Source organism: Cupressus sempervirens, chromosome 6 (assembly GCF_028749045.1).
Source record: "Cupressus sempervirens isolate cs-2001-9-10 chromosome 6, ASM2874904v1, whole genome shotgun sequence".
Lineage (NCBI taxonomy): Eukaryota > Viridiplantae > Streptophyta > Pinopsida > Cupressales > Cupressaceae > Cupressus > Cupressus sempervirens.
The window spans coordinates 205007666-205026136 of NC_143123.1; the positions used below are offsets into that span (position 1 = coordinate 205007666).

Genomic DNA, 18471 nt, shown 5'->3' on the forward strand with positions numbered 1-18471 from the left:
GCAAAGGAATAAGCAAGTTATAGCGATTTTTGTAGAAATAGTTCTGAAAACCTATAAACCCTAAGGTCTTGGATTCAAATGCCAATATCCTAACATTCCACTGTAGGATCTGGCCAATTCTTGGAAGAATGTTAGGGACGTATATGTACTTTAATATGCAGAAGGTTTCATACTAGTCCAAGCAGTCCTCAATTTTTAGAGTGATTCTCTAGGCTTGGCATTGGTATGTGACAAGCTAGGAAGAAGAGTGAAAGGTGTTGCAAAGTGATAGAACCAAGGTGTGGGTATGTTCTAGTTGGTGTTTTTCCTTCTTTCGATATGTGTAGACATGGAGCCATGAGGAATTTGACAAAGGGAAGTGAATGGTGAAGAGTTTCATTATAACCAAGCCTAATTGCCAATTAGGTTTGTTTTGGGCACTAGTAGGTTGACCTGGTCAAAGCCAGAACTCAGATCCAATTTTGAGATATTTTGTGAAGCATCCAAAAGGGTGTCCAAAAGTGTTGTTTTTTTGGGATCTTGTTCAGGAAGTTTGGAAGTTGTAGGTAGAAAACCCAGTTTGGAGGGCTAATTGCTACTAGAAACTGGGGGGCTAATTGCTACTAGGTCTCCTGGCAGGTCTTTAATGCAGAGTTGTGATTTGGGTTTCCAAGATCAATTCCAAGGGGTAGTTTGGAGTCAGATTAGACAATAGGGGTATCGAATGCATTCACACATCTCTGCAAGCAAATGAGTCTAGATCCTAAAATGCAAGGGATTGGTACTAGGAATGCCTTAAGGGAGAGTGTAGTTGATGTGGAAAGTTGCATCTCACAAAGCAAAGAGAATTGTCCTAGTGTGTATGGTGACCATGAGAATGGACCAAGGACAAGTTCCATAGTTTAGGGTCTCTTGGAGAGGACCAAGGATTGGTGCCAAATTGCAAGCGTAAGGAAGAAAACACAAGGATTCCTTAAGTAACCTAGGACCTCTGCATCGTGCACTTCCCCATCCTGGAAACGCAGAGTAACATAGAAAATTAGTCATTTCAAATTGTACCTCTGATAGTTTAGATCTCTTTGATGATTTTTGATAGTTAAATAATTGCAAACCTATTGAAAATACCAAAAATTTGGAAAAGCTTCAAAAACACACAAAAAATCTGAATATAGAAAAAACCAAAAACAGCTCCCTCAATGCTGGTCAAAGACAACCTATCAAACAAACTTCAACAAATTACCCTCAAGTCTTGGTCGACATCTCTCAAAGAATAAACTGATCGCTGTGTATAGTATTATTTTAACTTTTCTCTTGGAACTATAATAAGAAACATAACTTTTTGTGTTGTTCAATTTGAGGAGTCTTTGGGTCAATAGATCTAGAATTAAATTTAGTATTTCATTTGAGTTTTCATTCTTCTCAAAAAGATAGCTTTGGATAAACTACATGAATAGAATACAAATTGTTGAAGAGAATTGAAACTGTGTTTTTTTCGCTATTCTGACATAATGTGATATTTTATTCCAAATCTGGCCAGGGTGGAATCTGAAAAAGGCATTTCTATAACAAACCACTCAATATTGGTAGGTTCTTTGTTTTTAGAAGCTAACTTATTTTTCCTTTTTTTGTGCTTTGCCTCTCTGTAGGAAGTATTTACCATTCAGGTATTCTGGTTTTTTTCCTAATGTCTGACATGGATTGGTGAACTTATCTTTTTTCACTTGGACAAAGTAAAATATTTTTATAATTATAAATAGAGATCAAAAAAATTGAAAAACACTAGTTTTACATTTGTATGAAAAGAGTCAAGATTACAAGAAACCCTCCAGAGAGGAGATATAATAGTGATAGTACAAAAAGCAATCAAAGATATTTGAGATTACAAATATAAGATTGTGTAAGGACTGTTTTAGTATTGCAGCAACAGAAAGAAGCAAACAGTTTGACTTTTTTAAAGGTCGAAGGTTAAAGACCATTGTTCTAATAATAGCTGATTCACGAAGACAGTAGTTAAAGCTGCTTTCTGTCATTGGGCTCAAAAAGGATCCTATCAGCTTTTTAAATCTGACCAACATATCCCTCACTTTGGTTGTCTATGGTAGAAATCTTGGTTTAATGAATCAACAACTTTGTTGTGTGGAAAATTCTGGGTGTGGGGTTGTCCTGTGGATTGTGGATCTACTGAAGCTGCTGCTGAATAATATGATCATCTATTTCAGCCTTTTCTGAAAGCAATTTTTTTAGCCTCCATTTAGTTGAAGGTAGTCTAAAAGTGATTTACCAATTCTCATCCTTACTTATGCATGTAGGTAGGTGATCATAATATCCCTTGCAATTCTGAGTTCAATTTTTTGATTTCTTGACCCGAGAGTTCTGTCAAACACTTTGTACGCAAGGCGTATATTGCTAATCTAAATTTCTATTCTCTCTAAATGCCAAACTTCACTTGATAACAATAGATACTCTTGCGAAAACTCCAAAATATCTATCCCTAAAGATGCAAATGTTTTTATCTTTTGTTTCAACTGTATAAGCATTGGTTAAAGATGAGAAAATGTGCATCTACAACAGTATGACATTAGAACAAACACCTGCATGCAAACTTCAATAATGTTCTAATCTCTTTAAAAAGACGGCTTGTTGATGTAAAATTAGATTATGATGTTTTCACAATTGATTACAAAATCCCTACAAATGTTCTAAAAGTATTCAAAGCTGGCCTCTAAACAATGTAAAATATAAGTGGATGGGAACTTGGAAATTGCCCAAATTATCTGGATGTCATTGTAGTGGCAGTATTGTAGCAGCAACAATGTAGTGATGATACTGTTCACCTTCAGCCGCAGGAAAGTCTTCCAAACCCTTCCAGAATCATTACCCAAATACCCCAGCACTACTGCAATATATCTGAAATTAATTTCAGTTGAAATTAATTTCAGACTTATTTCTTCAATCTTTCTCCTCAAAATATGGCCCTTGGCCACAAACTTGGCACAATGAAAATACTGATTTGTCTTCTCCAATAACCAATGTAGCAAATTGCAGAAGCCGTTGTCTCTACAAGTTATCAAGCAAAGTAGATGGCAACACATTCAATATCCAACAATGAGGCTTTCCTCCCTATTCATTCTTTTATTCCAAGAGATCAACCTCCTTGTAGAAGAAATAAAATAATATTTAATCGCACTTTAAAATAATATTAAAATATAATTATAATATAAAGTTCAAATAATATCATAGGCTACAAGAAGTCCATGGATGTAGGAAGTCTCTAGTAGCAAGAAGTATGTGGGTGCGGGAAGACTGTGGCTATAGTATGAAACTGCCCACACAACCCTCTCCTCAACACCTTCGGCTATATTGGTCCGATGATAGGCCAAACTCCATTAAATCTGAGCACTAGGGAGAAGGGGACATTACAGTGATAACTGCAAATTGATATTGTTTGATTCCCTTAAGTTTTGTTGCAGGAGGTGGGTATGTTCTTGCTTGAGGTCCTGAAACTTGTACTGAGATTCTGTAGTTTTCAGGAGCCTATTAAGCTGTCATTATGTTGGCAAGGTCTAAGTGGATGTTATTTTATGAATGGAGAACCTATACGGATGGATGGATCTCTTCTTTCTTTGTGGAATAGACCTTGCCGAACAGAAGGACTTGGACTGTCATGATTAAGAGATTGCCCGACAGATCAAAAGTAGAGCTAATCTTTTGTGGCATCATCTAATTTAGTTATGACTGATTATTAGTGGCAATTCTGAGATGAGATCTATTGTTGTTCATCTTTCTCTGTGATATTGGAGTCTCTCTCTTCTTGAAATAAGCTTGTAGTGGTTTCTTGTAATATATCCCACCTGAATTTTCTTTTGAATTTATTTTGTAGATTTAATCTAAGTTGCACGGGTACCTCCCCCCCCCCTCCGGACCACGTACCGGTTCGTGGTTCTGGTCCTGTTCGACCTGGGTTCGTTTTTGGAGGCCTGGTTCGATCTGTTTCGAACCAGGGTTCGAACCCAAGAGAACCACATATAAAATTTCGGACCAGGTTTGAACCCAGGAGAACCACATATAAATTTTCCACATTACAGCATGTTTTAATTTAATTTATGTTGATACATCTTGGGTCTGGGTTGGTAGGCATTACAATGCCACAGTTTTTTAGTGTTGAGTAATCCCTAGCTGTAAAACACTTTCTATTTGAATCAAAATGCTACTAAATTTGAGACACCCACAAGAGAAGATGCTCAACATGTGGCGACCACCATGACCAATTTCGAGGAATTTCAGGGCCTATTTGAGTAGCAATATGAATTTTTCAAACACTAAACAATAAACAACGTTTTATTGGGAAATGTTGCCCTGCAGAAGAAAGTTACGGTCACATGAATATGGTCAGGTGGGGCAGCTACTTACCACATTGTCTATCACTGTTTGGCTGATTATTTCTCCTCTAGGTATATTAAAAATTGTATTAAAGAATATTGAATTTGGGATGTCAGACTGTGTTATCCAAAGGCCTCCATGAATGGTCTTTTTCTAGTTTATTGTTGTTGATCAGTGCTTGGGAGATTGTGCCCAAAGAGATTGAAGAATATTCAGCTGGTCAAAGGGATTTACCTTCTGCAAGCTAGATCTAATTAGTTTTTAACCACGTTCAATCGATTATGTTAATCATAATAAGAGTTTGGTAAATAAATTTATGAAAAGAAGAAATTTTTATTAAAACTTACTGTTGATCTGCATAAACTAATCAAATACAGTTATGAATTTTTTAAATGAAAGGGAAGAGATCTAGTCGCTAGGGGTTCCAATGATCGCTGTGGTTTGCTACTATATTGTTTATGCTGTTTGAAAGTTTTTTGTTGTTCAAATGTGTTTATGCTACTATTCTACATTCTAATTCTAACTCATGCTTCGTAAAGATGTATATATATATATTTAAAAAAAATAAATTTTTTTTTACATGTTTTTGTACTAACGAACCCAAACGAACCCAAACCCCTTTTCAAAATTTTGTCGAACCAGCGAACCGGTTCTCGAACCCGAACCCGGAACTGAACCGCGAACCAGCAACTTAGGATTTAATGAATGTAAGGAAATGAAACTCACTGTTTGTGGATTGTTCATTTCTTTTCAGATTTCATTCATGTTCTCACTGCAATGATGTTTAGAAACATTTAACATATAACAAAATAAAAGATCAAGTGCACAGAAGTGCCAAGATATCTGTTATCTCATTGAACCACATTACATAACACCAAAAGCAGATTAAATATAGATGTTGCTGAACTGTAGAATGCAGATTTGACTGATAAAGAGTAACCAGCATTAGCAACACACATGATAGCTTGGGGTCTATTTCTTGCTTTAAACAATGTCTACAAGAGGTATTTCAAACAACGTTGCATGTACACGGATATAGATAGAAATATGGATATAGTATTGGATATGGATACGGACATTTTTAAGATTCCCAATATGAATACGACTGGATATGACATTGATAAAAAACACATGCATATATATTTAACTCGATTTTTCTAAGTTACTAGAGGAGATTTTCAAAGTTTAGGGGATTTTCATTACTTTAAAAGCAATATAGACATAAATGCTACATAAATAAATAAAGTTGATTTAACATTTTACAATATGCAAAAGTAAAAGAGTTGCATTAGAAGATGTACCATCTTAAAAAGTGTGCACTTTCTTTGTAAGACCTTTAAGCCCTCCTTTTAGTGATCTCGTAGAACATAGATGCATTTATGCTCAATTTGCTGCCTTTCTTTGAGTTTCTGCCTGTTTTTGACCTTTCTTTCTCCATCCCCAAGGTCTCGGAAGCCATCCCGATGTTGCAAAACCCTTACGTAAGGGATGAGGTCATCCCTTACCCCAAGTTAACTAATGAGTTCGTCCATTACCCGGGGGTTTTACTAGATGAGTTTGTCCATTACTCGAAGGGTTTTGCTGGACGAGTTCGTCCATTACTTGAGGGGTTTTACTTTGGATGCTGGGATTATTTTAGGGTTTTCAACCTTTTCCCGCCTGAGTTCAGTTGTCCCCTTTTGGATTTGATCTCGAAATCATTGTAAAAGGAGGTTTACTAATATCGTTTGGGTATCTACTCTATATGCAAGCTATTGATCCATTACACATGCATTCTCTCCATCCTTTGTGCAAGCATTCCTACTTTCATTCAAGCCATCATTTACAAGTAAGCTTTCAAGGTGCATTCAAAGAGTTCAAGTCTAGCTAGCAAGGATTCATTAAAGGCTCTCATTTCATCACTCATGTATTTTCTTTTTCAAGATGTAGCTTCTTTCTTCATTGGAGATAGTGGATTTGCCCATTAAGGAAGAAGATCTTCATTCATTAACCTTGCACAAGCCCTCAAGCTTTCCAACCCTTCAAGCGTTCAAGAGCATAGTTACATCTATGAATCTTTAATTTGGTACTTTCAGATCTATTGCATTTCTGGAGAAATCCTACATTATCATTCTACATTATCTATACATCTACATATAAGGATTCATACATCTTTGTGGATAATGGATCCGAATCCATCCATAGAGATTTGGAAAGTAAGGTGAATATTTACATTTGTTTTACTTCTACATGCTTTCTAATTTTAAAGTTAATTCCTAAATGGAGGCTTGACCAAGGCAGGCCACTTCGTCCAAAAAAAATCCATTTTCATGTGTGTAGGAGTAGATATATAGGTTTTTGGAGTAGCAAATTTAGGTTTTGGAACTAGAGTTTCAAGTTTTTTTTAGTCTTTCTAGATCTTGAATTTCTATGCAGAACAAGTTGAGGTAGACCTCAACCTCAACCAAGGTTGTCCTTGACCTCAAGTCAACCTTGACCCTCTAGGTCGTCCTTTACTAGAGGCCTCTAGGTTTTCAGAATCAACATATCTTGGTTTCAAGGTCCCGGATCTAGCTCTATTCTATAATCTGCCATCATCTAACAACCAATTCTCAAATTTGAATTAGCTAGTCCTATTGGCTCTCAAGGTGAGTTTGATGCCTCATTTGTCATTCAATAATACTTATTTTGATGTATCGAATCTGATACTTTCATGTGCTTAGCTATATTTGCTTTTATATCATTAGCATTACAATTAGTCAAGTTACTTTCACTACATTACAATTGCTTCTCTTATAGAAAAGGGGAAAAAACCCAAGAGACTTCCACATTCGAAATGGGATACAGTCGAGGAGCCCATGGTAATTGCAGAGGAGCTAATTAGAAGGGATGACAAGGACAAGAACAAGGCCCTAGCAAGAAAATTCTACCAAGTCACGAAAGATGCCTCGGGAAATTGTATTGTACAAGTGCCAATCCCAAAAGTAGACAAGGTGCGAAGAGATATTGAGCTAGAAGACTATGACGTAGAAGAATATGTGTTGGGACGAGCCACTAAGAAGCAAGAAGTTGAGGAGTCACAAGATGCTATCTAGGCTCTTGATGAGAGAATACAAAAGGAAGTAGCAAAGAAGAAAAAGTATGCTGAGGCCTTGAGCCTGAAGGAGCAACTTTGATAAATCATGAACCCGATATGGCAGGCCGGTCTAAACTTCATTCCTCCTATGCCAAGTACCAAGGCATCAATGGAAGGATTAGAGGGAGTAGGACTCATGGGACAGGAAGCTAAGCAAGGAGATGGGTGGCATCGGTAGGCGAAGAAGCAAGTGCAACTCTCAAGAAGTTCATTAAGACATTTGATCCTGTGCTCTCCCTTCATGAACGGGTTGAGAGGATATTGAAACAATGTAAAGACTACTCATTAGGATGGGAGGAAGTCCTCTCTCATTTGGTGGTACTTATGGTGATTCCGTTGTACACATTAATAAAAGACTGAGTGGTGGAAAAGGGACAAGAAGTTGATTTTGTTGTTTGGCATTAGGCGATAACTCATAAAGGTGATGTACATAGGCAAGTCGAGCCTCGTTGCTTGGCCACAATGGATGCTATTTTGAAGATGAAGGGTGAGATGGTTGGTAACGCGAGATTTATGCTGCACCTAGGGATGGGTAGTACTCAAGGGTTGACGGAAGGACTCCAAGAGCAAATCAATGAAACTTTCTTTGGAAACCAAAATTCACGTGAGTTTGAGCGATTGGAAGCAACGGCCAGACCAAAGGCTTCATAACTTTATATAATGCTGCTGAGTGGAGGAAGTTATGTCCTACTTATATTGGGGAGACGACCTATTATGAATATAGGCTTGAGGGTATGCCTAGTGTCCCCATGGAACCAATTGATGGGCTTGTGTCCAGATTCATTGAATGTGAGAATGGATGAGGATGAGATGCATGATTCCAAAGGTGGTGAGGTGGCATAGACCCACATAGCTGGATATTCTCTCATTGGTGGATTAATAAATGCCTAAATTTGGTTGGCTCATTCGGTGCCAAGTGGTATAGGCTCATGTGCCTTATTTTCTGATTGGTCCATGTTTTCTTTTGAATTTTTTCATTGGCCCATGGGGTCATTGCAATTTTCCAATTGGTCCACAAGGTGATGCTTAATTTTAATTTGGTAAGCATTTAATATTTGTAGAATGAGGTTGTGAAACCCTAATTAGGGCTTATGTCGATTAATCTTGGCCCTTGATTTGGAATTAATCTTGGCCCTTGATTTGGAATCAATCTTGGCCATTTGTTGTATTTGAGCTCCCTATATAAGGACTGGCCCTGTCATTGTAGGGAGAGATGTTGGAGAATTGTTGCAAGGATAATGCCAATTTTTCTCTACTTATCATTGTTGTGTTTTGCATGGTGATAGATGTGATCAAGTTTGTGTTATTGCATGGTTATCTATATCCTCATTTAGAGTATATTTTCATTTCAAAGTTGCCTTCCATTTCCAAGTTTTTTGAGACAAAGTAGAATAGTATTTACTTTAGGTGAATTGGTGTAGTTGAATGAGAGTAATTGTGGATGTTTACTTGCATGACTCAAAAAAATTCAGGCTACGAGCTTCTTATGGATTGTAAGAGTACCTTACATGGTGAGCCGATGAATATTTATACTTAACTTCAATTGGTATCGAGTCTTTGATTTGCATCTATTTGATGGGATTGAAGAAGGGATGTCAATATGAAAACCATTTGAGTATATGTTAGAAGCTTGCACTAGGTGAGTCGAGTTGCTGATTAAGCTCCATCTAGTAGAGTTCAAGTCATTCACAAGTCCTTGCATTCAATCTTAGGAATAGAGGTAGTAGTTAGGAGTAATCAAGTTAAGAAGACGAGTGTTGAAAACAAAGAAACATAATTTGTGTTACACCTTGTGAGGCCTAATCATTAGAGTCAAGTTGATAAATCCTGAGTGAACTAGCGTAAGTCCCCTTGATGATCCAACAAATCACATCATTTCCACCAAGCAATTATCCACAGTACAAGAACCTTGAAGCTGCCTTGTGACCTTACTTTGTAGTCTTTGCACAAGAAGTGACTTTATATCAAGAGAGAATTGGACTTTTTGTGTTTGACTTTGAAACATTGAGTGCCTGATTTTAGATGTTGTGAGGTTTTCACACCATTGCCCCATTGCTAATGGGGACCCCACTTTTTGGCTATAGCTTGTAGGAATAGTTGTTGCTAGGATTAACAAGATAGAAATAACAATTACTTGCAAATATAACCAATACCAAAAAATAATAAATTGCACAAAAGAGAACACAAGACACAAAGAGTTGACGTGGGCTACGTCCACCAAATTGCGAGTCCAATATTCTTATTTTCCAGTGATCACAACCTGATCACAATTTGTAATCATTATAGCTCAATACCACCGCAAGAAGCTACAATCTCATCATGCATCATGAAATCCCTAACCTTAAGCCATTTTATACAAGCTTTTTGCCGCTTACAAATTAGGGCTAGAATAAGCCGACCAATATAAAAATAATATAACTTTCGATGCCTTTTACAATAGTAAATTCATTTTTGGCTTTTGGGGGCACTGCCCCTCAACCCCGCTCTGTATCGCGATAGGGAACACTTAGGGGCCGTTGACCCCAAGACCCCACCTAGGGTCTTGCCCCTTGACCCTTAGAGCATGGGGGCACTGCCCCTGAACCCCTGCAGTGAAATTTGGGGGGAAACCATGCCAAATGAAGTGGGGAAATAATTAATCACCGATTCTGATTAGGCTCATATCACAATAGTTGTTTTAGATGGTTCTTGTTAGTAGTCTTTTTTCTAGGTCTTCTAGTCTAGGGTGAGTTTGAGCAAATTTTGGTCTCGGGTTTGTGCTGACACTTTGATGCCATTTACAAAAAATTTCGTAGCCTAAGTCCTAGTGGAGAGTGTTGAGTTTTATAGGATCATTTTCTACAAATGTAATGGCACTACATTTATTTTTGTGTTCCAAAGGCGGATTTAAATGTCATATAAATATGAGAAGAGGAGACATGTATCATGAAGAGACATGTTTCTATGTGGTAATTATAAGTTAATCATTATTAGACAATATATTAACAATAATATATATAAACATAATTATATGTATATACACACACATATGTATCAAAGTGATGAGAATTGGAATCTGCAAGGCCGAATTGAATCATGAATCGGCCATGAATCAGAATCGAATCCGCTGTGCATCGACAAATTTAAAAAACCTTTTAAATTTTGATATTTTAAGAATTTAATTATTTCATGCACCCTTTATTGAATATAACTTAAACACACTATAACATCATCAAATTGAAGTTAAAATACATAAACATGGAACATAAATTATAAATCCATCACATACGTAACTATGTTACACAAAATGTAAATTGCAAGTTGTAGCTGAAGTAAATAGAAACCATAGGATCATAGTGATTCAAATTAGAGAATGTATGTAAGATGAAATCCATAAGACATCAAATCATAAATGTAAGAATCTAAGATGAAACTCCATGAAACATATGTCTATCAATATCTGTAAACAAAATGAAAAAACAAGGCTCTAGCTCAAGCCTCATCATCATCCTCAAGGTCGGTCATAGCCTCAGCCTTAGCCTCTGAGTATCCAATATACCTTCTAGAATGGCGTCTAAGGTTAGGTCCTAGAGGACTGCCGAGCCATAGCCCCCACATGTAAGATGGGCTCATGAACAACATCACTAGAACCTGTGTCTGTGCATGCGCGTGTGCATCTACCAGTGCCTGAACATGCTCTAGCTGCCTCCTCTGCCATGGCCACAGCCTCAACCTCTCTATCCACTTGGTCTACCCACTCATGGTCTTCCTCAGTGAAGACTGGATCCACAGTCTCAGCGAGCAACTTTGATTTTGGATTAATCTCCTCCAAAATGATTGGAGAGGAGTCAACACCAAAATATATCTGATCCTAAGACGAAGGTTGTAATGAACAAAGACAAGATCATTCAATCTCTGCACAGTCAACCTATTTCTTCTCTTCGAGTGGATGTGCTCGAACATGGACCAACTGTGCTCACATCTAGAAGTGTTGCTTGGCTGACTTAGAATATGGATGACAATTTTTTCAAGTATTTGGGTTGTGGGCCCAAACATTTGCCACCATCTATTTAAAATAAGGGAAAACAAAAACAATTAGTCTCATTTACAACTTTAAAATTACATAATCAAAAATTAAAATGCACAACTTATAAACTTAAGATTCATGAATATATTATTTTTACCTAGTTGTACTATTGTCCAAGCATCTATGGCCATCCTGTGTAAAAACTCTATGTATGCTCTGATAGAAATTTTAGTGCCAATTGAACAATGTTGCTAGGTTTCTTGTTTTTATTAGAATCAATTTTCAGAATACATTAAAAGTGTAGGAGGAATGCTAACAACACAACTTCAACATTTTACATAATTTTATGTAGAAAGGGAATACAAAGAACATATATCGAATTCCACCAATTAATTAAGGAACTTGATTTTCTTATAGCTTAATTCGATGTGCTTGTTGACTGAAAGGGAAGACCAAAATATGAGTCCCATAGTAGCTCAACACATGTCTCCAAGGATATCCACAAATGTAGGCCGAAGACACTGTCAAACCCTTCGTAGTTATTGCGGAATGCCCCCATAGCACATGTGGTTGGAAGAGGAAAGACGTCAAGCTACTCACAAATCGCAGGCTATTAATTCCGAGTGCCACTTGGTACAATTCCGCCTAGCACAAATAAACTTCAGCAATTCACAGCCTTGGTGTCAAGCTGATGGGAATCTCAAATGCCAACCTCAACAGTCACCAAATTCCTCAAAACTTCATCAAATTGATTGCCAGTATGCAGCATAACAATCGATTTCCTTCAAAAGATCAATCTCCGTAGTCACAGTGATTACAATAAGGAGACTTGGCAAATTATTTATAACAACACAATTTGCAATAAAATTATCAGAACAATTTCCAGACATAGGAAACATAGGAGATTTAGATAGTGAAATCAGTATACATCAGCAATGACTTCAAACATCTTAAACTTCAGAGACCCTTATACATCAACAAGGGCATACAGTTAAGAACCCAAGAAAAAGCCACAAAGGCACAAAATCAAATATATAATCAATCAGATCCTTTACTCATCAAATAAGCTCATATTTATAATCTCCAAATGGGACAAAGTTTCCCAAATGAACTTTACTTAGGAAGCTTCTCACATATAAAATTAAAATATAATAAAGTGTCATTATAAACTAATTCATTAATTGCTTTTGGCTTTGAAAATGACCTTTTCCACCATAACTTAAAATTTTGACACGTAAGGCCACTGCTTCTTGTTCCCAAGATTTAAAAATTTTCGTCCCGGTTCCAATGAGCTATGATATTGAGGTGAACAGCCAACAACAATATCAAATAACAACCTCACCGTATTTATATGAATAATAATAATAATTCACCTGTCTTGCAAAAACAACTGAAGATCTATCAGAATCAAAATCTGATAACACCAAAGTGATCCTGATGATGAAAGATGATGAATGAACCTAACGGGGTGACTTACTATAAATAGACATTCCCTCTAAGATTCTTGGAGCTCAAACTAGAAGCCCGAAATAAAAACTGAGAGCATCCTCCAACTCCACTAACTCAACTGAGCTCATCGAAACTAACAGATTGACTTACTATAAATAGTAAGTCCCTCAAACAGATCCAAAACACACCATAGGCTGCTAGAAAGCCTATAACCACACAACTGAGACACTCAAATTCCACTGTCAGCTCACGAGGGTCGCAATGGTGAACTGACTTGGCTAACTGCAAGAACCTACTAAAAATGGGGACATTACATCCTATTAAAGAAAAGTGGCCCTTCTTTATTATTGAATTTGTCTAGCTAAATGGTTGCAGCTGCACTATCCTCATCACTACTCAATCTATAGATCACTGTATATAAGTCGGTGAGAACCTCCTTATTCGCCTTGAAGTCAGGATGAAAACGAAATGCTGGATTCAGATAGTAAGTTGTTGCATGGATGGGTCGGTGGAGCTGTTCTTGCCATCTCTTATCAATGATCTCCCAAATAGGGGCATACTTCTCTTGCATTCCTGCATACTGGGCTCTAATGGTCTCCTTGGCCTTATCTATGCCCTCATATATGTAGCCCATAGAGGGCTTCTCCCTATTTGCAGTTTGCAGAAGAGATAAAGGGGCTTAGTGACCTGCATATAATGTAAAAAAAAACATTTGAGTCAAAACTTAAATATAAAATAATATAACTAAAAGTAAAACTAAATCATTAAACAATTAAATAATAAATATTAAATACTAAATAGTAAAATACTAAATGTTAAATTGCAAGAAATTTACCTTAAGGATTTCTTTAGTGGGTTTCCAAAAAATCTCATCATCAAAGATGCAATTGACCACATCCACAGTCATAGCATAGGAAGATGTAATCCACTCCTGCCCAACAAACATGCTCCTCAAATCATCCATTGATGTCAACAAGGACTGCAGTGTGATGAAATTCGAGGCAAACCTCGTGATGCTTGGATGAGCTAACTCCTTGCCTCTTGTGCAGTCCCTCATTGTGATAAGGACGAATGAATGATTTTAGATAAACTTGCATATACTTTTTGCCCTTTTGACACATGATTTGACCCACTCAATCTTGCCAATTTCTTCCAACATGGGGTCAAGGCAATGTGCCGCACAAGGAGACCAAAATATCGTGGGGTGCCTCTCCATCAAAAGTTTACCTACAACAATTTTAAGTTAATTAGAAATTCAAACATGTTAGGAAACTTAGAATTAGAAAAAGTTCAAAATTCAAATTTATCTTCAAAACTTGAAAAGTTAAAAGTTTACCTGCAACAACATAACTTGTTGCATTATCCGTCACCACCTACACCACATGTTGTTCCCCCACCTCTGCAATGACTTCCTCAATAACCTCACATAAGTATGTGGCATTTTTGATATGAGCGGAAGCATCAATGGATTTGAGGAACATGGTATATCCTACAAAATAATGAATTATTATGGATCATCAACAAATTAGCAATAAACAAATCAAAATTTGAAATATTCAATTTCGATTCACAATGTATGTAGGAAAATAGAATGATCAATCACCTCCACAGGAAACAAAAAAATTGAGGAGTGTTCTATTTCTCCTATCCGTCCCACCATCAATCATGATGGTGCAACCCTTTTCGATCCACTCCTTTCGGTGGTCCTCAAGCTCAACCTTCATATCCTCCACCATTTCATCTAAGATGTTATCCACTTATCTCAGTCTTAGTTGGGGCTTTAAACTCTGGACCACAAATAGCAACTACATCTATCATGTTTTGCCAATAAAGAGCCCTATCACAAATGGATTATGATTAGAAATTTAGATGACAAATCATTATGTAAGCTTGCAAAGTGAATCTATGATTAATCAATGAATCATAAAACAAATAGATATAATCTAATTTTTACTTTAACCTTAAAGAAAACAAATAAAAAATAATTAACTACCTGGCTGCAACAAATGGAATGTTGTAAAAGTACCAAAATTTACAAATTTCTATTCTGGCAGCATACGTTCAAACCCATGCCCTCAAGCATGGGTTGTGAGTCAGGAGTAGTGCGGGGCACAAAGTAACTATCCAATCTGTTCTTCCGCACTCTAGGCTACAATAGGTTGGACTCAATCTCAGTATAAGACCAATTAGCACTAGCACTAGTACGAGCACTAGTACGAGCACTAGAACTAGGACGAAAAGGAGGCCTGGAAGAACCCTCTCCAACACAACCTACGGATGCAGATGCTGATGTGGATGCAGATGCTGATGCAGCTAGGAGCATGGGAGCCAATAGCCCTTAACCCTTCACGTTGCCTTTTCTTATTCGATTTCTCTTGTTCATATTTTTTTAATGCCACTAAACAAGTGTGTTTTGCCTTAGCAATTTATTTAGTGAAAATTGTAATATCATGTCCAGGTATAGCTGCAATGTGGTATTTGAATCTATAAATACCTCCAGAATTTATTTCTTTACAATATATATAGTTCGTTTGAAATTTGTTTCTTTACAATACATGCAGATGCGACTACGGGAGCATGGGAGCCAATAGCCCTTAACCCTTCAAGTTGCCTTTTCTTATTCATTTTCTCTTGTTCATATTTTTTTAATGCCACTAAACAAGTGTGTTTTGCCTCAACAATTTATTTAGTGCAAATTGTAATATCATGTCTAGGTATAGCCATAATGTGGTATTTGAATCTATAAATACCTTTATAATTTATTTCTTTACAATACACACGTTTCATTTGAAATTTGTTTCTTCTAGGAAAGTCTTCAGTATATTTCCAACATTCATCATTTTTACCCATTGTGGAAAATGAAAGTTAAGGCTGCTGCAATAAGAAAATTCAAGTAAAACCTCAAAGTTTAACTAATAAACAAAAGTTACAAAACAACAAACCCTACTTTGCAATTTACTAAAACTTAAAAGCATTCAAGATTTGCAAATGAAAACTCTTTTTTTTTAAGAAAATATGCATAATATATTAACATGCAAAAAAAATCGGCACTTACCTCTTGCAAATGAGTTGAGGAGTGTTTCTATGGACTCCTTAATGCTCCCAATGCAATCTTATGGCCTCCTCAAATGTACTTTTGATCTCTTTGGTGGTCTTTCTTCTTGCTGGTTGCAAACCTGTGGTTTTTCTTTTCTCTTCTTCTCTCAAAATTTTCCTCTCTTATACCCATGCTAAACAATTTGAAGGCCCTTTAGGGTTAAAACAAAGAGGAAAGACAAAAAAAAGATTAAAAAAATGTGTTTTTGTTAAAAAATGAGTTCACTTTTTGGCTTGCCGTGCGGCCGATTCATGGAGCCAATTCAGGTGATTTTTTGCATGAATTGCATGAATTGGCGATTCATGGCAAAAAATCGGTGATTCAATTCACCGATTCCAAATAAATCTCCATGCTTGAATCAAATTGCCAAACCAGCGATTTTGGCGATTCTTGGAACTATGAGATGTATATATATATATATATATATATATATATATATATATATATATATATAAGTAGATATAGGAGAGTTTGTCTAATCGATGATTAACCAATGACCATAGAAGGATTATCTTTAGGTCCATTAATTTGATTGAAGCTACAACATTAACACGCCCTCTTAGTTAGGGAGGATTGTTATAGGACACATTATGCTCTCAAGCATATAGAGAGATATCATCTCAATATGATATTCTTGGAATGACATTTTTTATAGATATCAACATATATCCATCAACTTAGATGTTATCTTTCGATATCATTCGAAGTATGATTCAACAAAAAATATCAATTACACTTATATTCTCTTGGTATGTGCATTGGCCTCGTGTTCATGATGCCTACCAAAAGAATATGATATATCCTAGAAGGATATGAGTTATTTGATTTCTGGCATACTCCGGGACAACAACTGAATGTAGTCTATCAGGTAACTAGTAATCAAAATGTCACGATTTCCATCATGACAAGTATCATGATCTTCACTCTCGGAAAACAACGTAGTGCAGTCTATTATGATACATTTGTTATCATGATATTTGACACTCTGGGACAACAATGTGATGTAATAAATCATGATAACAGGTCAAGTCATTGTTAAGATCGTCACCTTACAATAGCGACCTCACAAATACATCAATGAAAGATCGTCACCTTTCATGACATTATTCACATATGAAAAATAGTAATTCTCATGATATCCACTATGAATCAAGTCAGAGGGTGGACCCATCATGGCTGCTCGTAGATGGTGGAGCAAGAGCTTTCATCTCAAGCTTCTCTTTCACAATTTGTTGACCCTTTTTCAGTTCAAGGTTGCTTCTGATTGGAATGTTAGACTTCCTCTAAATTTTATATCAACCTTCTGACTTCCTTGTACAAGGTTGCCTCTACTGAAGTGTTAGACTCCCTCTTTATATAAAAGGATACTCATAATCTCATTCATTGAAATGATATTCGCTTCAAGAGCCTCACTTTATCCAGCCCAATCATCAAATGACTAATGAATTCTAGATCACAGCTTCTTTGGAGCTACTGTCATAAGATTGAGTCTACACAATATTTGGTAGCATCTGTAAAGTACCAAGAACATCCTTAGACATGAAGGAAAACATCTAAGTTGAAATACAAATAAAAGAGAGACTACAATGGGTAGATAAGTATAACATTCAATGACAAGAAATACTTATCTGCACATGAAGGTCCATAGACATTAAATTAGAAATTGCCTTCTTAGATTATTTGAGAACGAAACATATCCCCTTTGAAGATGGTTCAGGTAAGAATGAAACATTGATTATTATTCGCCCCCACAATGTAAAATTCCCACTCTTATATTGCCATAAGATCCACTTCAATATGCTGTCTATATCTTGAGAATAATGATGGTGATGGGTATTATACCAAATTTGTATGTGTTCATGGAATCCTTTGAATGTACTACAAAACTCGTATTCATGATAAGCCTGTAAACAAACAACTTCAACTTTCCTTCCTTAGTTCTTGAAAGATTATCTCCTGTAACTTTGTGCCAGGAAAGTATGCATCTTCAATAGCCACATAAAATGCACCATCTTTCTCATGTATTACAACAATTTTATTTATTTATTTATTACTATTATTATTTATACAGGGACCCCCTCTTTTAACTTATCTAAATATTCAAAGAGAGTGCAGAATAATTTTTGTGCATGTATGACTTATAACTCTATGGCTCAAATGGACCCATAACTTGATCGAAGAATTAAAATAAGTTCTTCAAACTCCTATTAGCACTGCTTCTTTTTCTATTAATTGCTTTTGGTAAACCAATTAGTGATCCTTGTCAAGCATCAAACTCTTCACTGTAATTAATTATTAATATCATTCACCTTTGTATTAATGTTCAGGTCTATTATTACTTTGCAACCATACATCAATGGTTTAATTTAGTGGGCATTGTTCATCCTTAACCTTTGACTACTTTGACGGTATCTTCTAGTCAGTATTGTACAGTGTTGATATGCT

General features: G+C 36.3%; 1 protein-coding gene across 1 annotated transcript in view; it reads left to right on the forward strand.

The window, feature by feature from the left end:
- The window catches only part of MSH4 (MUTS-like protein 4), a 342254-nt gene that overhangs the window by 32027 nt on the left and 291756 nt on the right, over window positions 1–18471 (forward strand). Inside the window, exon 5 of the mRNA XM_089789754.1 lies at window positions 1517–1562. Coding sequence (XP_089645880.1) covers window positions 1517–1562 — 46 coding nt within the window. The remainder of the gene's footprint in view (window positions 1–1516; window positions 1563–18471) is intronic.